The 24,921-nt window shown below is 46.9% G+C and overlaps 2 protein-coding genes and 1 long non-coding RNA gene across 3 annotated transcripts in view; 2 read left to right on the forward strand and 1 right to left on the reverse strand.

Moving 5' to 3' along the window:
• The window catches only part of LOC120998306 (oocyte zinc finger protein XlCOF7.1-like), a 1,981,422-nt gene that overhangs the window by 864,569 nt on the left and 1,091,932 nt on the right, over positions 1-24,921 (forward strand). Inside the window, exon 5 of the mRNA XM_040428964.1 lies at positions 18,130-18,166. Within this exon, the coding sequence (XP_040284898.1) occupies positions 18,130-18,166 (37 nt within the window). The remainder of the gene's footprint in view (positions 1-18,129; positions 18,167-24,921) is intronic.
• LOC120998388 (zinc finger protein 316-like) overlaps positions 6-24,921 on the reverse strand; it is a 224,581-nt gene continuing 199,665 nt past the window's right edge. Inside the window, exons 4-5 of the mRNA XM_040429058.1 lie at positions 2,510-2,601; positions 6-266 (exon numbers count right to left, since the gene is read on the reverse strand). Coding sequence (XP_040284992.1) covers positions 69-266; positions 2,510-2,601 — 290 coding nt within the window. The 3' untranslated portion in view covers positions 6-68. The remainder of the gene's footprint in view (positions 267-2,509; positions 2,602-24,921) is intronic.
• LOC120998424 lies at positions 18,619-22,693 on the forward strand. The gene is made up of 3 exons (XR_005778368.1): positions 18,619-18,662; positions 21,549-22,304; positions 22,386-22,693. It is a non-coding gene; the product is annotated as an uncharacterized LOC120998424 (long non-coding RNA).

Consider the following 24,921-nt stretch of genomic DNA (forward strand, 5'->3'; position numbering starts at 1 on the left):
TGGGAGCTTCTCCTCTGGACAGTCCTGGGAATACAGAGGACGGGGACATCTCTCGGGGGGATTTCCTTCTATGAGTCCATCTGTAGGAAACACACAGGGACAGGAGAGATTATTACATGTGATGATAAGGTGATGGGAATTGTATCTATGTGACCCTCAAAATAGACATGATGTCTCCGCTCCTTACACTGATGATCGTCCCATAAATCCATCTCCTCCGCTTCTTCTTCTATAACCTCAACCTTAATGTCAATAAGATTTTCATCCTAAAGAAGAACAATTTTGAATAATCTTTGGTTCAATCCTTTTCTGATCAGTTTCTGGTGAGACTTCAGCTCCATCTACCTGATGGTTCTCTGAAAGCTTCTCCTCTGGACAGTCCTGGGAATACACAGGACGGGGACATCTCTCGGGGGGATTTCTCCTCTTGGATACATCTGTGGAGACACAAGAACACAGTGACTGAATACAGCCTCAATACCCTTCACTGTTATTTTACTGAGCATCTCCAAAGCAAACATTATTTGATAAAGGTCTCTAGATATAAACTAAACGTCACGTGTATGATATTTGGATTCCTAAGAAGATTGCTGGATCTTCTTATTTCATGTAATATGGAGTGGGATCCTGTCCGTGTGTCACCACCTATTGGGAGTGTCATCTAATGATCTAATACAGGGGCAGACGTCACCCATAAGCCCCATGTATACGGCACGGCGCAGGTTTTCCTGCAGGATCCTCTGAATAGAATAGTGTCATCTACTGTACCGGCCGATGGAGGCCAAGAGGACACTATATCTGTCAGGAGGATGGAGCCTATGGAGAAGTGTGATGTATATGAGAAATGTAGGCTCCAACGTGATGTGACCGGAGAATAACATTACACACGTGTACACACTCCACATGACCAGACTAAAGCTCTAACACGGCCTCTTCTCACCTCGTCTCTTCTTACCTGGTGATGTCAGAGGCAGAGGATCCTCCATCAAGGCGTCCTGGGACAGATCCTTGTGTCTTTCTATATACTCCCACTCCTCCATGGAGAAATAGACCGCCACATCCTGACACCTTACAGGAACCTGACAACACAATGACACCGTCATCACCCAGACCCCTCCAGTGCTGTTACTGGAGAATTTCCCAGCATTCCCAGCAGTGTCACCTCTCCAGTCAGCAGCTCCATCATCTTGTGGGTGAGTTCTAGGATCTTCTGCTCATGTATCAGGGGGGGAGGCTCTGTGATGGGGGTCCTGCTCCACTCTCCTGACTCATGGATGATGGGAGTCCCTCCCGATGTCTTCTTCACTATGGTGTAATCCTGTTGATGGAGAGAGACACTTAGGGAAAGAAATGCCTTCCTGACTCCAGATCTACACTAAGAATCCCTCCCTGGATCATGGTCCCATCTCCAGTAATCTAGTCACTAGAAGCTGGAATAATATTACCCTCCAGACCGTTCTGGACTCTTCTAGAGAATCCTCCCATGAGCTCCATAGTCTCACTGCTCTTACAGTAAAGAATCCTCTTCTATGTTGGTGGAGAAACCTTCTTTCCTCTAGACGTAGTGGAGGCCTCCTTGTTATAGTCCAGTATCATCTAGATGTCAGACTAGTGGTAGAAATACTCCCTCCAGGCCACACTCCGGCCATCTCCTCCTCTGCTTCCTCTCCTCCTGGGTACAACGTGCCTACTTACCTTCTCATGGCTCCTACAACATGACTATTGGTCTCCATGATCCATCACTGACCGTACTGGTGGCTGATCTTCAGGTTCTCCATCACTTGGAAGGTCTGGAGGCCGTTCTCCAGGACCCTGGACTCTTCCTATCACTTCCTATGATGGATTCTCCTTCCCGATGTCTGACTTGTTACAGAATACAATAAAGAGGAGAGAAATCTAGAAAAGTTTACCTCTCCGCTCAGCAGGGAGATGATCTCCAAGGTGAGGTCTAATATTCTTCTGCTGATCTCCTTTCTGTCCATCCTTGGTGGTCATTCAGGAGAAGAGGAGAGAACTGGAGGAGCTGGAGGCTTCTAGTACTGCAGGCGCCTTTATGAGGAGAGGAGAGGCTGGAAATCCTCCAGGGACAAGAGCATTAGTGAGATCCAGAACCGCACTTACTGCTCCTGGAGAGACCCCGCTTCTCAGAGCCTCCAGCACCGGGGATAAAGGGGGATTCTGGAGAAATTGCTGATACCAGAGAGAAGAAGAGGCTCCAGACACCACAGCAGTGACTACCGACCAGGACCTGCTCTGTATCTGCTGCACTGCAAGAGCTGAAGGACCTGGGATGACATCACTGTCATGTGATCAGTGCAGGGGGCGGAGCTCAGCAGTGGAGAGAAGTGGTAGGAAAGGACCTTGGATGACGTCACTGTCATGTGATCATTAAGGAAGGGGCGGAGCTCAGCAGTACAGAGAACTGGTAAATAAAGACCTTTGATGATGTCATGCCCATGTGACTAGTGAGGGAGGGGCAGTTCTGGGTTTTGATATTATCCCTATTTACCTGATGGTTCTCTGGGAGCTTCTCCTCTGGACAGTCCTGGGAATACAGAGGACGGGGACATCTCTCGGGGGTATTTCTTTCTACGAGCCCATCTGTAGTAAATGCACAGTGACAGGAGAGATTATTACATGTGATGATGAGATGATGGGAGTAGTATCCAGCCCCCCTCCTTACACTCAGGGCTTTTTTTCTGGTGGAACGCACCAGAACGGCGTTCCGCCACCTTTTGACATCGCAGCCTGCCATCTCAAGCATCGCAGGCTGCGATGTATCAGCGGGGAGGGACTGGGAGGAGGAGCTGGGGCCGGTGCGTTCACTGTGCTCCGGCCCCGCCGCTCCAGTACAGTTATAAAATGTGTAAAATTAATAATGATTCTATTCAGGAGGCCCCCTCTGTAGTAGAACATTCAATATATCCATCCTACTCACAGGGCTGTTATCGTAATCCAGGCCGGGCGGGCAGACGAGCGGCAGCGTCACTGACTGACGTTACGTGCCAGTGCCCGGCCTACTTTATGAATGAAGCAGGCGGCGCAGGCACGTGACGTCAGTCAGTGACGCTGCCGCTCGTCTGCCCGCCCGGCCTGGATTACGATAACAGCCCTGTGAGTAGGATGGATATATTGAATGTTCTACTACAGAGGGGGCCTCCTGAATAGAATCATTATTCATTTTACACATTTTATAACTGTACTGGAGCGGCAATGGGGGGGGGGGGGGGGGGGGGTCTGTGGATGGCAGTGTTATGGGGGGGGGTCTGGGGATGGCACTGTTAAGGGGGGGTCTGTGGATGGCACTGTTAAGGGGGGGTCTGTGGATGGCACTGTTAAAGGGGGGGTCTGTGGATGGCACTGTTATGGGGTGGGGGGGTCTGTGGATGGCACTGTTATGGGGTGGGGGGGTCTGTGGATGGCACTGTTATGGGGTGGGGGGGGTCTGTGGATGGCACTGTTATGGGGTGGGGGGGTCTGTGGATGGCACTGTTATGGGGTGGGGGGGTCTGTGGATGGCACTGTTATGGGGTGGGGGGGCTGTGGATGGCACTGTTAAGGGGGGTCTGTGGATGGCACTGTTATGGGGTGGGGAGGTGTCTGTGGATGGCACTGTTATGGGGTGGGGGGGTGTCTATGGATGGCACTGTTATGGGGTGGGGGGTCTGTGGATGGCACTGTTATGGGGTGGGGGGGTCTGTGGATGGCACTGTTATGGGGTGGGGGGGTCTGTGGATGGCACTGTTATGGGGTGGGGGGGCTGTGGATGGCACTGTTAAGGGGGGTCTGTGGATGGCACTAATATGGGGTGGGGAGGTGTCTGTGGATGGCACTGTTATGGGGTGGGGGGGGGGTGTCTGTGGATGGCACTGTTATGGGGTGGGGGGGTGTCTATGGATGGCACTGTTATGGGGTGGGGGGTCTGTGGATGGCACTGTTATGGGGTGGGTAGGTCTGTGGATGGCACTGTTATGGGGTGGGGGGGCTGTGGATGGCACTGTTAAGGGGGGTCTGTGGATGGCACTGTTATGGGGGGGGGGGGTCTGTGGATGGCACTGTTATGGGGTGGGGGGGTGTCTGTGGATGGCACTGTTATGGGGTGGGGGAGTGTCTGTGGATGGCACTGTTATGGGGTGGGGGGGTGTCTGTGGATGGCACTGTTATGGGGTGGGGGGGTGTCTGTGGATGGCACTGTTATGGGGTGGGGGGGCTGTGGATGGCACTGTTATGGGGTGGGGGATGTCTGTGGATGGCACTGTTATGGGGTGGGGGGGTCTGTGGATGGCACTGTTAAGGGGTGGGGTGGTCTGTGGATGGCACTGTTATGGGGTGGGAGGGTCTGTGGATGGCACTGTTATGGGGTGGGGGGGGGGGTCTGTGGATAGCACCGTTAAGGGGGGGTCTGTGGATGGCACTGTTAAGGGGGGGTCTGTGGATGGCACTGTTATGGGGTGGGGGGGTCTGTGGATGGCACTGTTATGGGGTGGGGGGCTGTGGGTGGCACTGTTAAGGGGGTGTCTGTGGATGGCACTGTTATGGGGTGGGGGGGTGTCTGTGGATGGCACTGTTATGGGGTGGGGGGGTGTCTGTGGATGGCACTGTTATGGGGTGGGGGGGGGTCTGTGGATGGCACTGTTATGGGGTGGGGGGGGGGTGTCTGTGGATGGCACTATTATGGGGTGGGGGTTGTCTGTGGATGGCACTGTTATGGGGTGGGGGGGTGTCTGTGGATGGCACTGCTATGGGGTGGGGGGGCTGTGGATGGCACGGTTATGGGGTGGGGGATGTCTGTGGATGGCACTGTTATGGGGTGGGGGGGGTGTCTGTGGATGGCACTGTTAAGGGGGGGTCTGTGGATGGCACTGTTAAGGGGGGGTCTGTGGATGGCACTGTTATGGGGTGGGGGGGTGTCTGTGGATGGCACTGTTATGGGGTGGGGGGGTGTCTGTGGATGGCACTGTTATGGGGTGGGGGGGTCTGTGGATGGCACTGTTATGGGGTGGGGGATGTCTGTGGATGGCACTGTTATAGTATGGGGGATCTGCGGATGCCATCCCCAGATCCCCCATTAACAGTGCCATCCCCATCTGTTGGGTTTCTTTGCTGGGCTGGACTTTTATAGCCCCCCCAAATTTTACTTGTATCCCTGTTCTCTAATGGGGTGGTTTACGGGGGCGGTCCTAGGGGTGGGTAGGGGCGTGGCCAGGGGAGGGGGCTGAGTTCCACCACCTTTTCTCTGAGAAAAAAAGCCCTACTTACACTGATATTCGCCCCTTAAATCCGTCTCCTCTTTTGCTTCATCTTTAACCTCCGCCTTAATATCCATCAGATTTTCATCCTAAAGAAGAGAAATGTAAAATGATCTTTGGTTCAATCCCTTTCTGGTCAGATTCTGGGGAGACTTCAGCTCCATCTACCTGATGGTTCTCTGGGAGCTTCTCCTCTGGACAGTCCTGGGAATACAGATGACGGGGACATCTCTCGGGGGGATTTCTCCTCCTGGATCCATCTGTGGAGACACAAGCACACAGTGACTGAATACAGCTGCAATACTCTTCATTGTTATTTTACTCAGCATCTCCAAAGTAATCTGTATTTGATAAAGGTCTCTAGATATGAACAAAACGTCACTTGTATGATATTTGGATTCCTAGCAAATAAATAAGAAGCAGAGCAAATATATCAACCAGTGATTGCTGAATCTTCTTATTTTATGTAATACGGAGCGGGATCCCGTCCCTGCATCACCACCTACTGGAGTGTCATCTAATGATCTAAATCTTTATAGTCACATAGGGACAGACGTCACCCATAAGCCCCATGTATACGGCACGGTGCAGGTTTTCCTGCAGGATCCCTCTGTATAGAATAGTGTCATCTACTGTACCGGCCGATGGAGGCCAAGAGGATGCAAGAATGTTCTAGAAGTGTACATTCTACCAAAGATCTTTTACGTTATGCATATGATCCCCACCCGTTTCTCCCCAACCTTTTTTAGGCAAATACGGTAATGGTTTTTACTGTTTCTATGGTAAATGTTTGAGACTCCCTCTTACTTATCAGACATCACAGAAACGGAGGACTGGGATTGCCGGATAACTCATATAATGCAACTTAATAGATGTTGGAAATTCGTTAAACCCCTCAGTCAATTGGATGTGTCAAGTCTGCTGAACCATAGCCTGGGCTCTTATTCCTTTTTGAAGGAGATCTGGTTGGCAGGCCCCAAAGTATTCATGGCGCCATGTGCTGTGTGGCATAAATTACAAAACAAGATGTCCCCAACTCTTGTGCCACTGTCCCTTCTGTAATCTCTAAAGTATCTAAACTCCTCTTTCCTACATTACTCTCACTTTCAAACAGTTTTCCAACAGGTAATCCACCTCCTCCCTCACAAAAAACCTCTAATGGGTTTTGAAAATAATATATATGCCTCTCTATCAACACAAGGACGAACTTCTGCCCTGTATTCATTTCTAGAGAGCCCCATACACTCTAGCCAGCCGACCTTTCTACTTTAACCGATAAAGAGACGAGTGTAATATTACTCGTGTCTCCAGGAAAACCATTATTAGCTTCTTGCTAGATGGTATAGAACCCCATAGCTAGTGTATGACCGTGGGCTGTCTGATTCTAAGATGTGCTGGAGATCTGATGCTGATGTAGGCTCCCTTTCACATATATTGAAACTCTCCTTTGACCTCCCTTTTGTCACGGCGCCGTCTAGGAGGCGGGCACGTCCAGAGCGCGCGCGCATCATCAGTGCGTCCAGCGTCACCCGCGCTCCTGATAATACTATGTGTGCATCTATCTGCATTCATGCTAATGGTTTTAGGGCTGAGCACCGAGCTGATCACTCGGTGCTCGGCTGTGTAGTCTGTGTGAAGTCATGTGACGCTGGCCACGTCACATGACCCCTCTAGCTCCCTATTTAAACAGGCAATCTGCTGGCCACAGATTGCCTGTTATTTAGGTTCCACCTGCGATTTTGTCTTTCCTGGCGTACTGACCCCCTCCTGAACTCCTGACGATCCTCTGCTGACTCCTTTGGTACTTCACGACTCTCCTGGTATTTATGACCCCGGCTTCTCCTGACTATTCTCTGCTTGCTCCATTTGTACTTTGTAGATTTCCTGGTATTGACTCGGTCCGTTCACGTCCTGTTGTTTGTCTGTCTGTCATCCCTGCACTTATTCCAAGCTAGGGATTGACGTCCAGTTGTCCCCTGTCATTAGGACTCGCGAGGCAAGTAGGCAGGGCCAGGGGTGAGGGTGGAGCGCAGTGGTCACTGACCGTTACACCTTTATTGGGTTCCAATTGAGAAGGTCATCAAGAGATTCCCCTCTCCTGAATTTTGACTTTCCCTGAATATCATTGCCTTGGTCTGACCCAACAACCTCTAATCCCTCCAAGGGAAACTTGATTCCGGACGTTAAACCTCCCAGATGCCAGTGTCAATTTCAACCATGGCATTAGATCCCTCAGGCTCCCTCTGAGCAGCCAACCATGAAGGCAGACTTGGGGTGCCGATTCTCCTGTAGCCGTGTCAGTCTTCCAGTGATAGACTATATACAAGGTATTGAATAGTTTTATCTCAGTTAGTACATATAAAGACATGGCGCTTCTGATTTTTCATAGGGCATACCTTACACTTCAGCTACAATCCAAGATGTCCCATTCTGGAGTATATTCCTGAACAAAATGTCACCAAATCCATTCTGACATTTGACAATATTTCGCTTAACTTCACAAGTATAACTTTTACCATGTGCCACCGGTATAACCACTCCCCAGTACTACATATATATACATTTTCTGATACAGAAACCACCCCCCAGTACTACCATATTATCTCATATATCAGCGCACATGTGTTCATCATCCTCTAGTACAGTTACGTTGATGAATCGCATTTCTTATTTCGCGGTTCTCTTATTTCACCTTTCCCTAGCACCATTACATTTATTAAACATCTAGGTGCATATCCCCCAATATAGCTGTATGTAAACAGCACATACAGCAGTCCTCGATCGATACGGGCCTATGCTGATCATGCGTGTATATATATATATGCACACGCACGACAGCACACATATATATATACCTTTCCTTGTCACAAGTCTTCTCCTTTTTTGGATACAGCTCCTCGAATATCAAGCACACTTAATAACGACACAGTCGTGGGCAAAAGTTTTGAGAATGACACAAATATTAGTTTTCACAAAGTTTGCTGCTAAACTGCTTTTAGATCTTTGTTTCAGTTGTTTCTGTGATGTAGTGAAATAGAATTACACGCACTTCATACGTTTCAAAGGCTTTTATCGACAATTACATGACATTTATGCAAAGAGTCAGTATTTGCAGTGTTGGCCCTTCTTTTTCAGGACCTCTGCAATCCGACTGGGCATGCTCTCAATCAACTTCTGGGCCAATTCCTGATGATACAACCCATTCTTTCATAATCACTTCTTGGAGTTTGTCAGAATTAGTGGGTTTTTGTTTGTCCACCCGCCTCTTGAGGATTGACCACAAGTTCTCAATGGGATTAAGATCTGGGGAGTTTCCAGGCCATGGACCTAAAATATCAACGTTTTGGTCCCCGAGCCACTTAGTTATCACTTTTGCCTTATGGCACGGTGCTCCATCGTGCTGGAAAATGCATTGTTCTTCACCAAACTGTTGTTGGATTGTTGGAAGTAGTTGCTGTTGGAGGGTGTTTTGGTACCATTCTTTATTCATGGCTGTGTTTTTGGGCAAAATTGTGAGTAAGCCCACTCCCTTGGATGAGAAGCAACCCCACACATGAATGGTCTCAGGATGCTTTACTGTTGGCATGACACAGGACTGATGGTAGCGCTCACCTTTTCTTCTCCGGACAAGCCTTTTTCCTGATGCCCCAAACAATCGGAAAGAGGCTTCATCGGAGAATATGACTTTGCCCCAGTCCTCAGCAGTCCATTCACCATACTTTCTGCAGAAGATCAATCTGTCCCTGATGTTTTTTTTGGAGAGAAGTGGCTTCTTTGCTGCCCTTCTTGACACCAGGCCATCTTCCAAAAGTCTTCGCCTCACTGTGCGTGCAGATGCGCTCACACCTGCCTGCTGCCATTCCTGAGCAAGCTCTGCACTGGTGGCACTCCGATCCCGCAGCTCAATCCTCTTTAGGAGACGATCCTGGCGCTTGCTGGACTTCCTTGGACGCCCTGAAGCCTTCTTAACAAGAATTGAACCTCTTTTCTTGAAGTTCTTGATGATTCCATAAATTGTTGATTGAGGTGCAATCTTAGTAGCCACAATATCCTTGCCTGTAAAGCCATTTTTATGCAACGCAATGATGGCTGCACGCGTTTCTTTGCAGGTCACCATGGTTAACAATGGAAGAACAATGATTTCAAGCATCACCCTCCTTTTAACATGTCAAGTCTGCCATTTTAACCCAATCAGCCTGACATAATGATCTCCAGCCTTGTGCTCGTCAACATTCTCACCAAGAGAGTTAACAAGACGATTACTGAACTGATCTCAGCAGGTCCTTTAATGACAGCAATGAAATGCAGTGGAAAGTTTTTTTTGGGATTAAGTTAATTTTCATGGCAAAGAAGGACTATGCAATTCATCTGATCACTCTTCATAACATTCTGGAGTTTATGCAAATTGCTATTATAAAAACTTAAGCAGCAACTTTTCCAATTTCCAATATTTATGTAAAGTGTGTGTATGTGCAATGCTATTAAACAATGATCCCTAATCCCGGACAACCCCTTTAAGCAGCAACTTTTCCAATTTCCAATATTTATGTAATTCTCAAAACTTTTGGCCACGACTGTACTATGTCCTACCACGGAGACGTCCGGGCTATTCATTTAGACTTCTTATCATATAATATATTATTATTTTATACACTGTATTTAATTATACACATATTTTTATATTTATTTATTGGTGCCTAAGCTGTTTTTTTTTTTTCCACCGTCTCGCTTCTTAGTTACTTAAACAGTGAATTATCAATGTACTTTTAATCTATTTATTTATTTATGTTCCATGTGTGTATATGTATTAGTATTACTCTTTTTACTCTTCTGCTCATTTATTTATTCAACTTGTGCGTATACATACATACAAGTGTATACTATGCCTATCTTCTACCCTCCATTTCTCTTTTTTATATACTTTTTTAGACTTGATAAAGGGGTCATGCACCCCGAAATGTGTCGTCTATATATAAAACAGGATTAATATCACGCCTGGTTGTGACTCTGCGCCCTTTGTCGTCCACAAGCCTGCTCGACCTTTATGGTCCAGCTCTTCTTCCCCGCACTATAAGGACGTCTCAGAAATGAACCGCTGCTTCCGACAGAAGCTCCTGGAAAGGTCATTGAGCGACCCGGTCATCCGACATCTATTTGCCCCGCTGAAGGATTATTTTAAAAGTGTGTAGAAGCCACACGGGGCCCCCACGCTGCAGATCTATCATGGAGACACCGGATTTTATAATATTACATTATTATATAAAGAATTTTTTTTTAAAAAATAAGCCCCTTCGTCACCCGGCTCCCAAGTGCGATCAGCTACATCATCATCATCGAGTACTGTCTGCACGTCACTGATGTCCTCCTCAACTGTCTCTGGGTCAGGAGCCTGAACGCTTTCAACTCCAGCTCCAACACCATTTTTCCCAGTAATAAAAGCCAAAAACTGGTTTAGAACATATAACTGCACCGCACAAGGGCAAATAAGACATAGAAATATTTCCTTGTAATAACCCCTGTTAATGGCGGTATCACACAGCACTTGCACCCTAATAACCCTCGCCGACTGAACCCTGTTCTGTATAAACGCTGTGGATGATTCCTCCCTGTCCTTTCCCTGCACCTTGAATAATCTTTCCCTGCACTTATAAATATATTTTTTAGCACAATGATGATTTTCCTAGCACTGTCCCTAGCGCCTGCAGACACGTCTCTCCCTGCACTAAGTACGCTGGTGAATGGCAGAATCTAAGATGGCTGAGCTATTTATAGGGCTGTGACATCACAGGGCTGGCTGGCTGCTGATTGGCTGCATGCATGTCAGTATGGGTGATCCCGCCTTCCCAGACTTCCTTTCTCCATGTCCTCACACGTGCAGCCGCCATTTTAGTAAAAATGCGATTCGTTACTACGAAGCGCGAGGAAATTCTCATTCGGTGCGAATTGAATTGTTCCTCAAATTCATAATGAATTTCACGTCGTCATCTTCGATTCGCTCATCTCTAATACCTTTACCTGTGCCTTCCTAATCTGTAAAACATCCATACAATGCGGACCACATCCAGCACTGCCCAGCGGACTACTTCTTCCTGCAGTGTCCACATACCGGCACAATAACCTTCATCTGACTCCTCCTCCCCCGATCAGCGTACGGCCGAAAGGAGACATTAACCCCTGCAGCTGACACAGAAATAACCCTTTGTAGTCGAGGGATTCTTTCATTCAAATTCAAAGTTCTTCTAACTCCCCCTGAAATAACTGAAGTCGGGGATCTAATGTATCTCTACGAACAGATGTCCTTCTATAATCCTGGTGTCCTAGATCATATGATGATACTACATACACAGCTACGGGGACAGAAATAAAGTCCTGCATGTGGAAATTGGTAACACGGATGTCAACTGTGCATAACTAAGCATAACGGAACCTTTAAATACAGGATTAATTTTTTTCTGGAAAACTAAATAGTGATAAGAACCCGGCCAAACTATGTTACATGATGGTGACATCATCACTGGTCTTTCACCACCACTTATGCTCTCCACTGCTGAGCTCCACCCCTCCTAATCACATGATGGTGACATCATCCCAGGTCCTTCTCTACCACTTCTCTCCACTGCTGAGCTCCGATCCCTGCACTGATCACATGACAGTGACATCATCCCATCCCAGGTCCTTCTCTCCACTGCTGAGCTCCGCCCCCTGCACTGATCACGTGACAGTGACGTCATCCCAGGTCCTTCAGCTCTTGCAGTGCAGCAGATACAGAGCAGGTCCTGGTCAGTAGTCACTGCTGTGGTGTCTGGACCCTCTTCTTCTCTCTGGTATCAGCCATTTCTCCAGAATTCCCCTTTATCCCCGGTGCTGGGGGCTCTGAGAAGCGGGGGCTCTCCAGGAGCAGTAAGTGCGGTTCTGGATCTCACTAATGCTCTTGTCCCTGGAGGATTTCCAGCCTCTCCTCATAAAGGCGCCTGCAGTACTAGAAGCCTCCAGCTCCTCCAGTTCTCTCCTCTTCTCCTGAATGACCACCAAGGATGGACAGGAAGGAGATCAGCAGAAGAATATTAGACCTCACCTTGGAGAGGTAAACTTTTCTAGCTTTCTCTCCTCTTTATTGTATTCTGTAACAAGTCAGACATTGGGAAGGAGAATCCATCATAGGAAGTGATAGGAAGAGTCCAGGGTCCTGGAGAATGGCCTCCAGACCTTCCAAGTGACGGAGAACCTGAAGATCAGCCACCAGTATGGTCAGTGATGCATCATGGAGACCAATGGTCATGTTGTAGGAGCCATGAGAAGGTAAGTAGGCACGTTGTACCCAGGAGGAGAGGAAGCAGAGGAGGAGATGGCCGGAGTGTGGCCTGGAGGGAGGATTTCTACTACTAGTCTGACATCTAGATGATACTGGACTATAACAAGGAGGCCTCCACTACGTCTAGAGGAAAGAAGGTTTCTCCACCAACATAGAAGAGGAGTATTTACTGTAAGAGCAGTGAGACTATGGACGCTCTGCCAGAAGAAAGAGTTATGGGGAATTCTCTAGAAGGGTAGAAGGATCCTGGAGGGTAATAATATTCCAGCTTCTAGTGACTAGATTACTGGAGATGGGGCCATGATCCAGGGAGGGATTCTGATTGTAGGTCTGGAGTCAAGAAATAATTTCTTTCCCTAAGTGTCTCTCTCCATCCACAGGATTACACCATAGTGAAGAAGACATTAGGGGGGACTCCCATCATCCATGAGTCAGAAGGGTGGAGCAGGACCCCCATCACAGAGCCTCCCCCCCCTGATACATGAGTAGAAGATCCTAGAACTCACCCACAAGATGATGGAGCTGCTGACTGGAGAGGTGACGCTGCTGGGAATGCTGGGAAATTCTCCAGTAACAGCACTGGAGGGGTCTGGGTGATGACGGTGTCATTATGTTGTCAGGTTCCTGTAAGGTGTCAGGATGTGGCGGTCTATTTCTCTATGGAGGAGTGGGAGTATGTAGAAGGACACAAGGATCTGTACAAGGAGGCCATGATGGAGGTAACCAGGTAAGAAGAGATCTGATTATAAAAGTGTAAAGATCACATAGATACTACTCCCATCATCACATGTAATAATCTCTCCTGTCCCTGTGTGTTTCCTACAGTTGGACTCATAGAAAGAAATCCCCCTGAGAGATGTCCCCGTCCTCTGTATTCCCAGGACTGTCCAGAGGGGAAGCTCCCAGAGAACCATCAGGTAGATGGAGCTGATGTCTCACCAGAATCTGACCAGAAAGTGATTGGACCAAAGATCAGTTTACATGCAGCGTACTCAAGTTAGGTGTAGAAATGTTCCTGGGTGTTGTAGTGCAATAGACACTAACCTGAGACAGCTGACTCTCTGCAAGGGCAGGTGATGATAAGTAATGTTCGTGACGCCAGTGCCAATTAAACGGTGGCACGCCGTTTGCTGATAGCAGGAATAATTGAGGAACCACGTGATGTTAAAGCAGAACTCAAACTTTAGTAGTCATCATATAGGGACAATAACGGAAACGCAGTTCCTTTGCAGACAGTTGATTTTCAGTACAGTTGATGCAGGCAATATATGTATAGCAAGGTGACTTCAGAGTGTTAAACACAGGACTTGCAGTACAGGCAGCTTGCACTCTATTCCTGACTGATCCTGGAACATAGAAAATCTTCTCCAAGGCCCAATACCCTAGCTCTGGCGTATATCCTTGGTTTTATCTTTATCAAGTACCTCCTCTGTTGTCTTGAGTACCTCTTGCTTTTCTGAGCTTTGCCTCTGTCTCTCCCTCAGCTTCCTCAGGCTCTTTAACTGAGGTGTTCCTGCTTCTGCATAGGTGAACTCAGGAGGGGAACCTTCTCTTTGAATCTGGAACCCGGTTACAGGGACTGCAATACCCTCTCCTGGTCTGCAGGCTTCCGGCCTGTACTTGACTCTGACATAGTCTAAACTCCAACTGCTGTAGACTGGCTTTAGACTCCCACTACAGACTCTAGACTAGACTGCCTTTCCTTTCCCTGACTGGGCCTTATATAAACTAGGGCTCCCTAGCTCCCTCTAGTGACTAAGAGCTGGAATGACACCCCTAGCAGGCCTGTACATGCAAGTTTCACAGTAACAGGGAAATACATTACATTACAGTTTATAAAGATGACTTATACCAACTTCCCCATAAATAAGGGGGGGGGGGACAGCACACCAAGTGACCCTTCTGTAGTGACGGGCATTACAGTCCCCGTACACTACATACCCCACTGCTTTAAGCTGAGTACGACCTCGTACTCCATCAGGGCTCGCCCAACTGGAATCTTTACCTGAAACAGAAAAAGAGACATGCAGGCATACATATATGTAATTCATCTGCATTTACATTCATATCAGGTCCAATTGGCAAAAGTGAAGTGTGGTGACAAGGGGCGTCGTTCTCTTCTCTCAGGATAGTGAATGGAACTGGGGCGCTGACCTGGCATAGCGTGACATTAATACCAGGATAGTCCATGACAATGAATAAGTCCATAATAGAACAGCAAAAAGATAAAACAGTATAAAAGTTCTTGGAGGCTCAAAGAACAAACATGAGTCCGTACCCAGGTTATTTTCCTATTAAATCACAGAGGCTCTCGTGCGGTGGAGTCCATCTCTGGGCACATTTCCTTTAAAAAGAGTAAGAATCTCAGAGGCTCAGGTTCTTTTGAGTCTGTCTCCGGGCACGGTTCCTTAGTATCAAGTTGCACAATATAAAACAAGTGCTGTAATACCCCTGATCAACCTGAAAAGGGGGGGTAAGGGTAAAAGGTGCAACAAAGGAACAGGCACAACTTGGCGTGGGATAGCAAAAGCAGGCAGGAGATCCTGGAAACAAACTTGGCTTTGTTGACCTTGTGATTTCAGTGGTTAACACCTACCACTGAGCCGTGGATGAACTGGCAGCAGCAACAAAGAACCAGAAAACATAGGACTCCTGTCCTGGAAGGGTTAAGCTTTCAACATCATCATTTCTAACAAAATAAATCAAAGGCCTAGCAGGCTGATTCACAGTGGCATATCATAATTACCCGGCTCTGCTGGCAAGTACGGCCTGTAGTAGTCCTCTACAGGAGGATGTGCCCACATAACGGTGTCAGGGGGCAGTTGCAAGGTAAAGGGGCCCCTAATAGGTATTAGCCCCATGGGCCTAGGGGTAAACCCTCGAGTGGACCGTACCGGTCCCGGCATACTGATTGTGGGTGGTGCTGCATTGGGTACCGCCGCCGCAAGCGGTCTGGTGGGCTCTGCGCAGCAGTCCACAGCAATAGCGGGTCCTCTTTGGGGCCGCAACGGAGCGGTGGTGACAGAAGGTGGTCTACGGATGGTGACAGGCACCCTTACCTCATCCTTCTTTGGCGGCGTCCGGATCCTGGCGGTCGCGATCTTGCGCAGCTCCCGCAACCTCTCTTCCAGCCGGACAATCTGGTGACCGATGCTCTCCGTGTCGGAGTCGCTGTCATCTGCTGGCGCCGCCGGCGCAGGTACGGTCAACGATGGCTCGGACTCGGCCTCTGCAGGTTCTGGTGGCGCATCGGGTTTCCGACCCTTCCGGATGTTCTCTAAGGTAACCCGAAGTCCTTTTAAGTTCTCCAGGTCCTGTATGGTCTTCTCCCGACGAGGCAGCTCGGGGGAAGGATAAGGGCTCACCCATTTTTCCAACACGGTTGGCTGCCAGAAGACATTAGGCCCAATGAAGGAGCTCCGCTCCTGGAAGGCGTGATGGGCCGGCTCTGGAGAGCGTTCAGGTTCCCGCTCGCAGCCAGAGTAGTCTTCTTCTGCCTCCCAGTCCTCAGGTTCTCGCTTGGGACGGGTCACGGCAGTTGCATAAGGGCCTCTCAGGCTCTCGGCAGGGGTGAACTCCACTTCCTCTCCCTCGCGGAGGCTGTGCTGATAGGAAGGGAGGTAGTCTCTCTTGACAGATCTTCTGTTAACATACAAGTCTCTGCCAGTTAGATAATCTTGGATGAACCCGTAGCCACGGGTTTTGTCAAAGGACACCACCAACCCCTTTCTCCTTTCCAGGCGGGGTTGGGTGTCGGTGTGTCGTTCATGGATAGTCTTGGTCAATTCCTCATAATAGATTTTAGTCTTTGTATTCCGCTTTATAGCGGCCTCCCGGATCTCTGCCATTAGTGAAGACCACTTGAAAGAGGGCTGAAAGAAGTCTCTCCAGGAGCCATAGCAGGGCTCTGGTTCTTTCTCCCGTGGCGGGCAGGCGGGTTTCTCCGGTCCCGGAGAGTAGGCCGGTGGAGCCTCCTCTGGCTCTACACCAATATCAGTCATCTCTGGTATTTCAGGCGCGGACGTTGCAGCAAAGCGGTGCTCACTCTCCAACATGCTCGATCCTTCTCTGGAGAGCGACAGGGTGGCGCCAATAATATCAGCCAGCTCCTCCCATTGCACTGGGAGGCCGCCCCCCAGGTATTCCAGTATGGGAAAGGCGGAGTCCATGCTGGCCGACATGCAAATGTCCAGATAAGCAGTGGCGCCTGACCTTGAACTCCTTCCCGCTATTTCCTCAGAAAGGCGCCAATTTTTCCCGCTTTTTCGGGATGAAGATGACGCAGCAGATATTTCAGTAGCCTTAGCGGCCATCTTTGGTAGAAACGCTGTCTATTCACTGACAGCAAGCAGGATTGTAAAAAGTCCATAAAACCACACTCCGGTGTGGCGATTTTCTTCCTCTTGATAGCGCAACACTGTACAGCGCTTTTTGGAGGTTTTAGGCACACTTTGGGTAGGATTTTCAGTCCACAAAGTCCACTTTAATAAAACAGGCAATATGTCACTTTGGTCACAGGGCAACTGTATAAGGCACAAAGTTCACGCTTCTCGCACTAGAAAGCGTGCGTATCCTGTTCGTGACGCCAAAAGAGAGGTGCAGCGTACTCAAGTTAGGTGTAGAAATGTTCCTGGGTGTTGTAGTGCAATAGACACTAACCTGAGACGGCTGACTCTCTGCAAGGGCAGGTGATGATAAGTAATGTTCGTGACGCCAGTGCCAATTAAACGGTGGCACGCCGTTTGCTGATAGCAGGAATAATTGAGGAACCACGTGATGTTAAAGCAGAACTCAAACTTTAGTAGTCATCATATAGGGACAATAACGGAAACGCAGTTCCTTTGCAGACAGTTGATTTTCAGTACAGTTGATGCAGGCAATATATGTATAGCAAGGTGACTTCAGAGTGTTAAACACAGGACTTGCAGTACAGGCAGCTTGCACTCTATTCCTGACTGATCCTGGAACATAGAAAATCTTCTCCAAGGCCCAATACCCTAGCTCTGGCGTATATCCTTGGTTTTATCTTTATCAAGTACCTCCTCTGTTGTCTTGAGTACCTCTTGCTTTTCTGAGCTTTGCCTCTGTCTCTCTCTCAGCTTCCTCTGGCTCTTTAACTGAGGTGTTCCTGCTTCTGCATAGGTGAACTCAGGAGGGGAACCTTCTCTTTGAATCTGGAACCCGGTTACAGGGACTGCAATACCCTCTCCTGGTCTGCAGGCTTCCGGCCTGGACTTGACTCTGACATAGTCTAAACTCCAACTGCTGTAGACTGGCTTTAGACTCTCACTACAGACTCTAGACTAGACTGCCTTTCCTTTCCCTGACTGGGCCTTCTATAAACTAGGGCTCCCTAGCTCCCTCTAGTGACTAAGAGCTGGAATGACACCCCTAGCAGGCCTGTACATGCAAGTTTCACAGTAACAGGGAAATACATAGCATTACAGTTTATAAAGATGACTTATACCAACTTCCCCATAAATAAGGGGGGACGACAGCACACAAGTGACCCTTCTGTAGTGACGGGCATTACAGTCTCCGTACACTACATACATTTTTCTTGTTTAGGATGAAAATCTGATGGATATTAAGGTTGAGGTTAAAGATGATGATGATGATGATGAAGAGGAGATGGATTTATGTAGCGCTCATCAGTGTAAGAATTGTCTGAATTGAGGGTCCCCTGGATGCTACTCCCATCATCTTATCATCACATGTAATCAATCTATCTTTTCACTATGTGTTTGTTACAGATGGACTCATAAAAGGAAATTCCCCCGAGAGATGTCCCCGTCCTCTGTATTCCCAGGACTGTCCAGAGGAGAAGCTCCCAGAGAACCATCAGGTAGATGGAGCTGAGCCCTATACACATCTATACAGGGGGGTCCTGCAGTCAGAGGGGGTCATAGATTGTGGGGGTCTCTTATGTGGATCTGTTAGATTTCCCACCTGTCTGCTGTATTGTCCTGAATTGTTACAGATGACAAATCAGGGGGAAGATGTGACTGATATTAAAGTGGAGGATGAAGAAGAGCGGATGATGGGCGATCCCCCGTGTAAGAGTGAGGTGGAGGAGGACATTCTAGTCCATGTGACCACAGGTATGAAATAATGAATGGAGGAAGGGAATTGGGAGGTTTCTTCAGGTGAGACTCTACCTTAGAGCTGCAGTAAAGTAGCACTCCGGGCAGTGACCCTTGTGTTATGTACAGTGCATTAGAAATCTTCTCCCAGCTCTTCTCTCCATCCTCTCATGCTCCAGGCTGGACACTCGGCTTAGCATCAGGTTTTGGAGGCACGTCGGCTGCGATGAACGGCTGCAGTGATGTTCAGGGTCTGAGGAAACTCAGTTTAACCACCTTAAGGGGTTTTCCAGGCTCTAGATATTGATGGGTTATCCTCAGCGTATGGCATTATTATCTGATCGGTAAAGGTCTGATTGCCACTTCTTCACGGTCAGCTGTTCCTTGAAGGATCTAGCTCCTTTAATGAAATAGGAAACACAGCGCCATTCAAAGTGCAGTGGCCCTGCTGGGTTACTGCAGCTCAGCTGCCATTAATGTTAAGGGCAGCTGTGCTGTAGTAACCTGGTACAGCCACAACCCTTAGGCCTCTTTCACACGGGCGTTGCGGGAAAATGTGCGGGTGCGTTGCGGGGACATGCGCAATTTTTCCGCGCGAGTGCAAAACATTGTAATGCATTTTGCACGCGCGTGAGAAAAATCGGCATGTTTGGTACCCAAACCCGAACTTCTTCACGGAAGTTCGGGCTTGGGATCGGTGTTCTGTAGATTGTATTATTTTCCCATATAACATGGTTATAAGGGAAAATAATAGCATTCTGAATACAGACTGCATAGTACAATAGCGCTGGAGGGGTTAAAAAAAAAAAAAAAAATTTAACTCACCTTAATCCACTTGCTCGCGCAGCCGGCATCTCTTCTGTCTGTCTTCTGTGTTGTGTGCAGGAACAGGACCTGTGGTGACGTCACTCCGGTCATCACATGGTCCATCACCATGGTAAAAGATCATGTGATGGACCATGTGATGACCGGAGTGACGTCACCACAGGTCCTGTTCCTGCACACAACACAGAAGACAGACAGATGAGATGCCGGCTGCGCAAGCAAGTGGATTAAGGTGAGTTAAATTATATATATATTTTTTTAACCCCTCCAGCGCTATTGTACTATGCAGTCTGTATTCAGAATGCTATTATTTTTCCTTATAACCATGTTATAAGGGAAAATAATAATGATCGGGTCTCCAACCGTGCGTGAAAATCGCACCGCATCCGCACTTGCTTGCGGATGCTTGCGATTTTCACGCAGCCCCATTCACTTCTATGGGGCCTGCGTTGCATGAAAAACGCAGAATATAGAACATGCTGTGATTTTCACGCAACGCATAAGTGATGCTTGAAAATCACCGCTCATGTGCACAGCCCCATAGAAATGAATGGGTCCGGATTTAGTGCGGGTGCAATGCGTTCACTTCACGCATTGCACCTGCGCGGAAATCTCGCCTGTGTGAATTGGGCCTTACGGAGCTTTCTGTGAAGGTTCTCATTCATCTTGGTCATGGTATATCAGTAGTAATAAGTCAGAAGAACTGGACTTGTTATATTTTTTTTCTTGAAGACCTTTTACTGGTCATTTGACTTAGTCTACTTTCACACTCGCAGAACGGATCCGTTTGTATTGTCTGTAACATAGCCAAGACGGATCCGTCTTGAACACCATTGAAGTCAATGGAGGACGGATCAGTTTTCTATTGTGCCAGTTTGTGTCAGTGAAAACGGATCCGTCCCCATTGACTTACATTGTGTGTCAGGACAGATCCTTTTGGCTCAGTTTCATCAGATGGACGGACACCAAAACGCTGAACTGATGCGTTCTGAGCGGATCCTTTTCCATTCAGAATGCATTAGGGCAAAACTGCACTGTTTTGAACCGCTTGTGAGATCCTGGAACGGATTTCACAAACGGAACGCCAAAACGCGAGTGTGAAAGTAGACTTAGTCCGACTGGTTTGTATGACAGAATGGCATTACATTTCAGTGACTTGTGCTTTGAGAATGTTTATAGATGTATATGAATTGTATTACTTTCATGGATTGACACTTTTTATCTATTGCTATTTAAAAAAATAAAAATAAAATAAACCTAAAAAAAATGACAACAAATAAGGGGATTGTCTATTCCTTTACAAGTGATGACCTGTCCTCGGGATAGACCTTCGCTATCTGATTGGTGGGGATCCAACACCTTGTCCCCTGCTGATCAGCTGTTCTGCAGTAGTTCCGGTGCAGGAAGTCAGCGCTGGAACTACACTGCTCAGTCTGTGGACGAAGCCGGTTACTGCAGTGCTGCTTCCATTCATCTCAGTAGTAGCAGCACTACATGAACCAGCTCTGTCCAAAGCACAATGGATGGACCTAATCAGAGGTGTGTGGGACCCCTGACAATCAGATACTGGAGGCCCAGCCTGAGGATAGACTATTAATTATAAAGGAGTGGACAGCCCCTGTAAGGTCTAAAATAGGCCGTTCACAAAGAGTTTAGGTTATTGTAATAAAATCATCTCCACTTGATATCTAAGGACCAACTGTGGTGGCAGAGGACAGGCCTGATTGTCAGAGAAGGGTGTGATTCTCAGATTTCTGAATGTTTTCAGGTCTGGGTTTATGTAATAGAAGTGATCGGTGAGTGTAGAGCAGAGTCCTGGACTTTATCATCCATCCATTATAATTATAAGGACACGACCACAAATGATTTTCTTTTAGTTCAGTTTTTGATTCAGTATTTTGTGCCAAAGCCAAGAAAGGATTCATATAAATGGGGAATATAAAGGAAGGACTTGTACTTCTCCTTCCTTTTGACATAAAAACTACATCAAAAACTGCACTCAGCCTGATAGGAAGCTTCTAGAATTGTCTTCTTTACTGTTTGGAAATAAAACACAAAATCTCTTTTTAATCCTAACAGAAAATCCCAGTAAGAACTCTGAGGAAAACTTCATGTTATCACTAAATTATAAAGGAGAAGATGAAGATATCGGGCATGGCTTTTCATGAGAAAACCTCATTACCTATAATGTCCATCCAGGACTTCACAGACCAGATCTGTCATATAATGCTCCTAATCATAAGAAACCTTCTCCTGACCAATCACAGACTGTTATCACAAGTACTGGGCCGAAAGAGGCTACAAGTTTTCAGTGTGGGAAATGTGGAAAAAAGTTCACAAACATCTCAGGTCTAAATGGACACAAAAGAAGTCACACAGGAGAGAAGCCATATTCATGTTCAGAATGCGGCAAATGTTTTACAAATAAGTCAAGACTTTTTAGACATCAGAAAATTCACACAGGAGAGAAACCATTTTCATGTTCTGAATGTGGGAAATGTTTTGGACATAAATCAGATCTTGCTAAACATCAGAGAGTTCACACAGGAGAGAAGCCGTATCCATGTTCAAAATGTGAGAAAGGTTTTATATATAAATCACAACTTGCTGATCATGAGAAAAGTCACAAAGGAGAGAAGCCGTATTTATGTTCAGAATGTGGGAAATGTTTTAAATATAAATCAAATCTTGCTGATCATGAGAGAAGGCACAAAGTAGAGAAGCCATATTCATGTTCAGAATGTGGGAAAGGTTTTATATATGAATCACTGCTTGTTGATCATGAGAGAAGTCACACAGGAGAGATGCCGTATTCATGTGCAGAATGTGGGAAAGGTTTCATATATAAACCACTGCTTGTTGATCATGAGAGAAGTCACACAGGAGAGCAGTATTCATGTGCAGAATGTGGGAAAGGTTTTCATTATAAAGGGAGCCTCAAGGTGCATCAGATAAGTCACACAGAAGAAAAAACATTTATATGCTCCAAATGTGGTGACTGTTTTACAAAAAAGTCAGGTCTTGTTTCACATGAGAAAATTCACACAGGAGAGAAGCCATTTTGATTTTCTTTATGTGAAAAAGAAAAACAGAATTTTAAACTCATAAGAGAATTCACATATAGAAGAAATTAAATTGTTGTTTGGAATGTGGGAAAAGTTTCCATGCATTAAACAGCCTATATAAGAGTATATTTTTCTGTGGAATTATCCTGGGTCTGCCAAACACCCAAATTATATCACTGAGGTCAACAGTGACCAGAATCCGTATATTCTATATTCTGGTACTACTCGATGCACTCCCTATCCACCTTCACTGTCTGTCAGTTCCCAAGAGCACACAATATACAGTAGCTATATAACTTCAGATTGGTGATTACCTGATTCTGAGTTCTTGTCTATTCGGCTGTATATCCTGTGCCTTTTTTCCTCCTCTCGCCTTCACATCCAAAATGAAGGGGATTTGGGAGGCTGAATTTATATTACTTTTACTTATACTGAGCTTGCCCCGGCCGGTGGCACAGCTCCGTTTGAAAAGTTTGCTTGATCGCGCTCACACTGAGTGCTGTGTGACATCACATTAAGAGCTACGGGTAGCTAGGAGGACCAAAGTTACCCCAACGCGTTTCGAATAAAACGTTATTCTTCGTCAGGGATGCTAGTTAAAAGGTTATAACAGAGAGAAATTTATAAAACAAAAAGAATTGGTAGGGAAATTAAATAGACAGGATCTAATGAATAAAAAGATCAAAAAACAGGAGAATAATAATAAAGAGGGAGAGCCCTTTGAAATACCGCCGATCATCACGCAATATAATGGCCAGACAGGTATATTGAGGAAGATTATTAAAAAACACTGGGAGATCCTGAAAGAAGACAAAATAATAGGAGATCATATTCCAAATAACCCCAAATTTATATACAGAAAGGCAAGAAATGTGGGTAGCCTAGTAGCCCCCACTAATAAATGTGTAAACAAAAAGAGCGAGAGTCAGACAATAAGTGGGGGCACAAGAATAAAACCATGCGGCACATGTGGGGCATGTAAAAAACTGAAGTAGGAAACAACATACGAATAGGCAAATAAAAAATGAATGGATAGCAGACTTGGCCACATATAAGATACGAGACCACATCACTTGCAGAAGCCAGGGGGTCATATACGCAATAATATGCCTATACAAAAAACTATATATAGGTCGTACAAAAAGAACCCTAAGTAAGAAAATAGCGGAGCACATTTATAATATTCGGAGGAAATACGAAGGTCATCCTCTTTCAAGACACTACAAAGAGAAACATGGGGGTAATAGCAGTGGTACTATATTCAGTGGAATAGAGATGGTTAATAAAGAAAAAGAAGGGGGGGGGGATTTTATAAAAAAAATGTCCAGAGCAGAGACCCGCTGGATCTTTAATCTAAACACGCTAGCACCATCGGGATTGAATTCAGAAATCGAGCTGTTCGGCTTTGAATGAATGATAATCAAAGTGCAGAAGACACGAGGGGGTTAAATGAAGGAGGAGACATGGACCTATATAAACAACACTAGGAGATCAAACTACCATCCCTGACGAAGAATAACGTTTTATTCGAAACGCGTTGGGTTACCTTTGGTCCTCCTAGCTACCCGTAGCTCTTACTGTGGCGTCACATAGCGCTCAGTGTGAGCGCGATCAAGCAAACGTTTCTAACGGAGCTGTGCCACCGGCCGGGGCAAGCTCAGTATAAGTAAGAGTAATATAGATTCAGCATCCCAAATCCCCTTCATTTTGGATGTGAAAGCGATGTTATAACTGCTGGGAGCCCCAGACGAACATCAAGATAGTCATGTACCTGCGTCCAGAATTCAGCAATGACCGGACACCCCCATACCATGTGCATTAGGGTCCCCCTGCCATTATCACATCTTGTACACGTATGGGAGGCCAGTTTATGCATGCGTACCAGTCTCACTGGGGTATAGTAGACTCTGTGTAACTATTTCGTCTGATCCCGTGCACAAATCACCGTCCCCCTCCAAGAGGCCGCCAGCTATTTCTCATGATAATCCTCCAGCGCAGGAATATCGGCCCTCCACTTAAGAAAAGCCCTTGTCATCGGCGAAGGCCGGGAGGATTGAAGGAAAGCGTAAAAAGACGACACCATTTTAGTATGGTTTGCCCGTCTGGCAATTTTCTCTACTGCACTATATTCTAGCCTCAAAGGACCAGCCCCAAACTGGGATTCGCAAGCATGTCTCAGTTAAAAAAAAACGTCTTCATACACTTGAGTAAGGTATTTGATGCCCTTTCATGGCCAGAACTCAAAATCAAGCAGAGAATTTAGTTCCACCCGTTTGGGATTTCCCCACAAGGGCATCACTGGGGATAGTATATTGCTTTCCTCTCCGTCCACCCCCCGCAAAAGTATTCCATGCATTGATCACCCCCACCATTAGTGTAGTAAGATG

This window comes from Bufo bufo, chromosome 4 (genome assembly GCF_905171765.1).
Source record: "Bufo bufo chromosome 4, aBufBuf1.1, whole genome shotgun sequence".
NCBI lineage: Eukaryota > Metazoa > Chordata > Amphibia > Anura > Bufonidae > Bufo > Bufo bufo.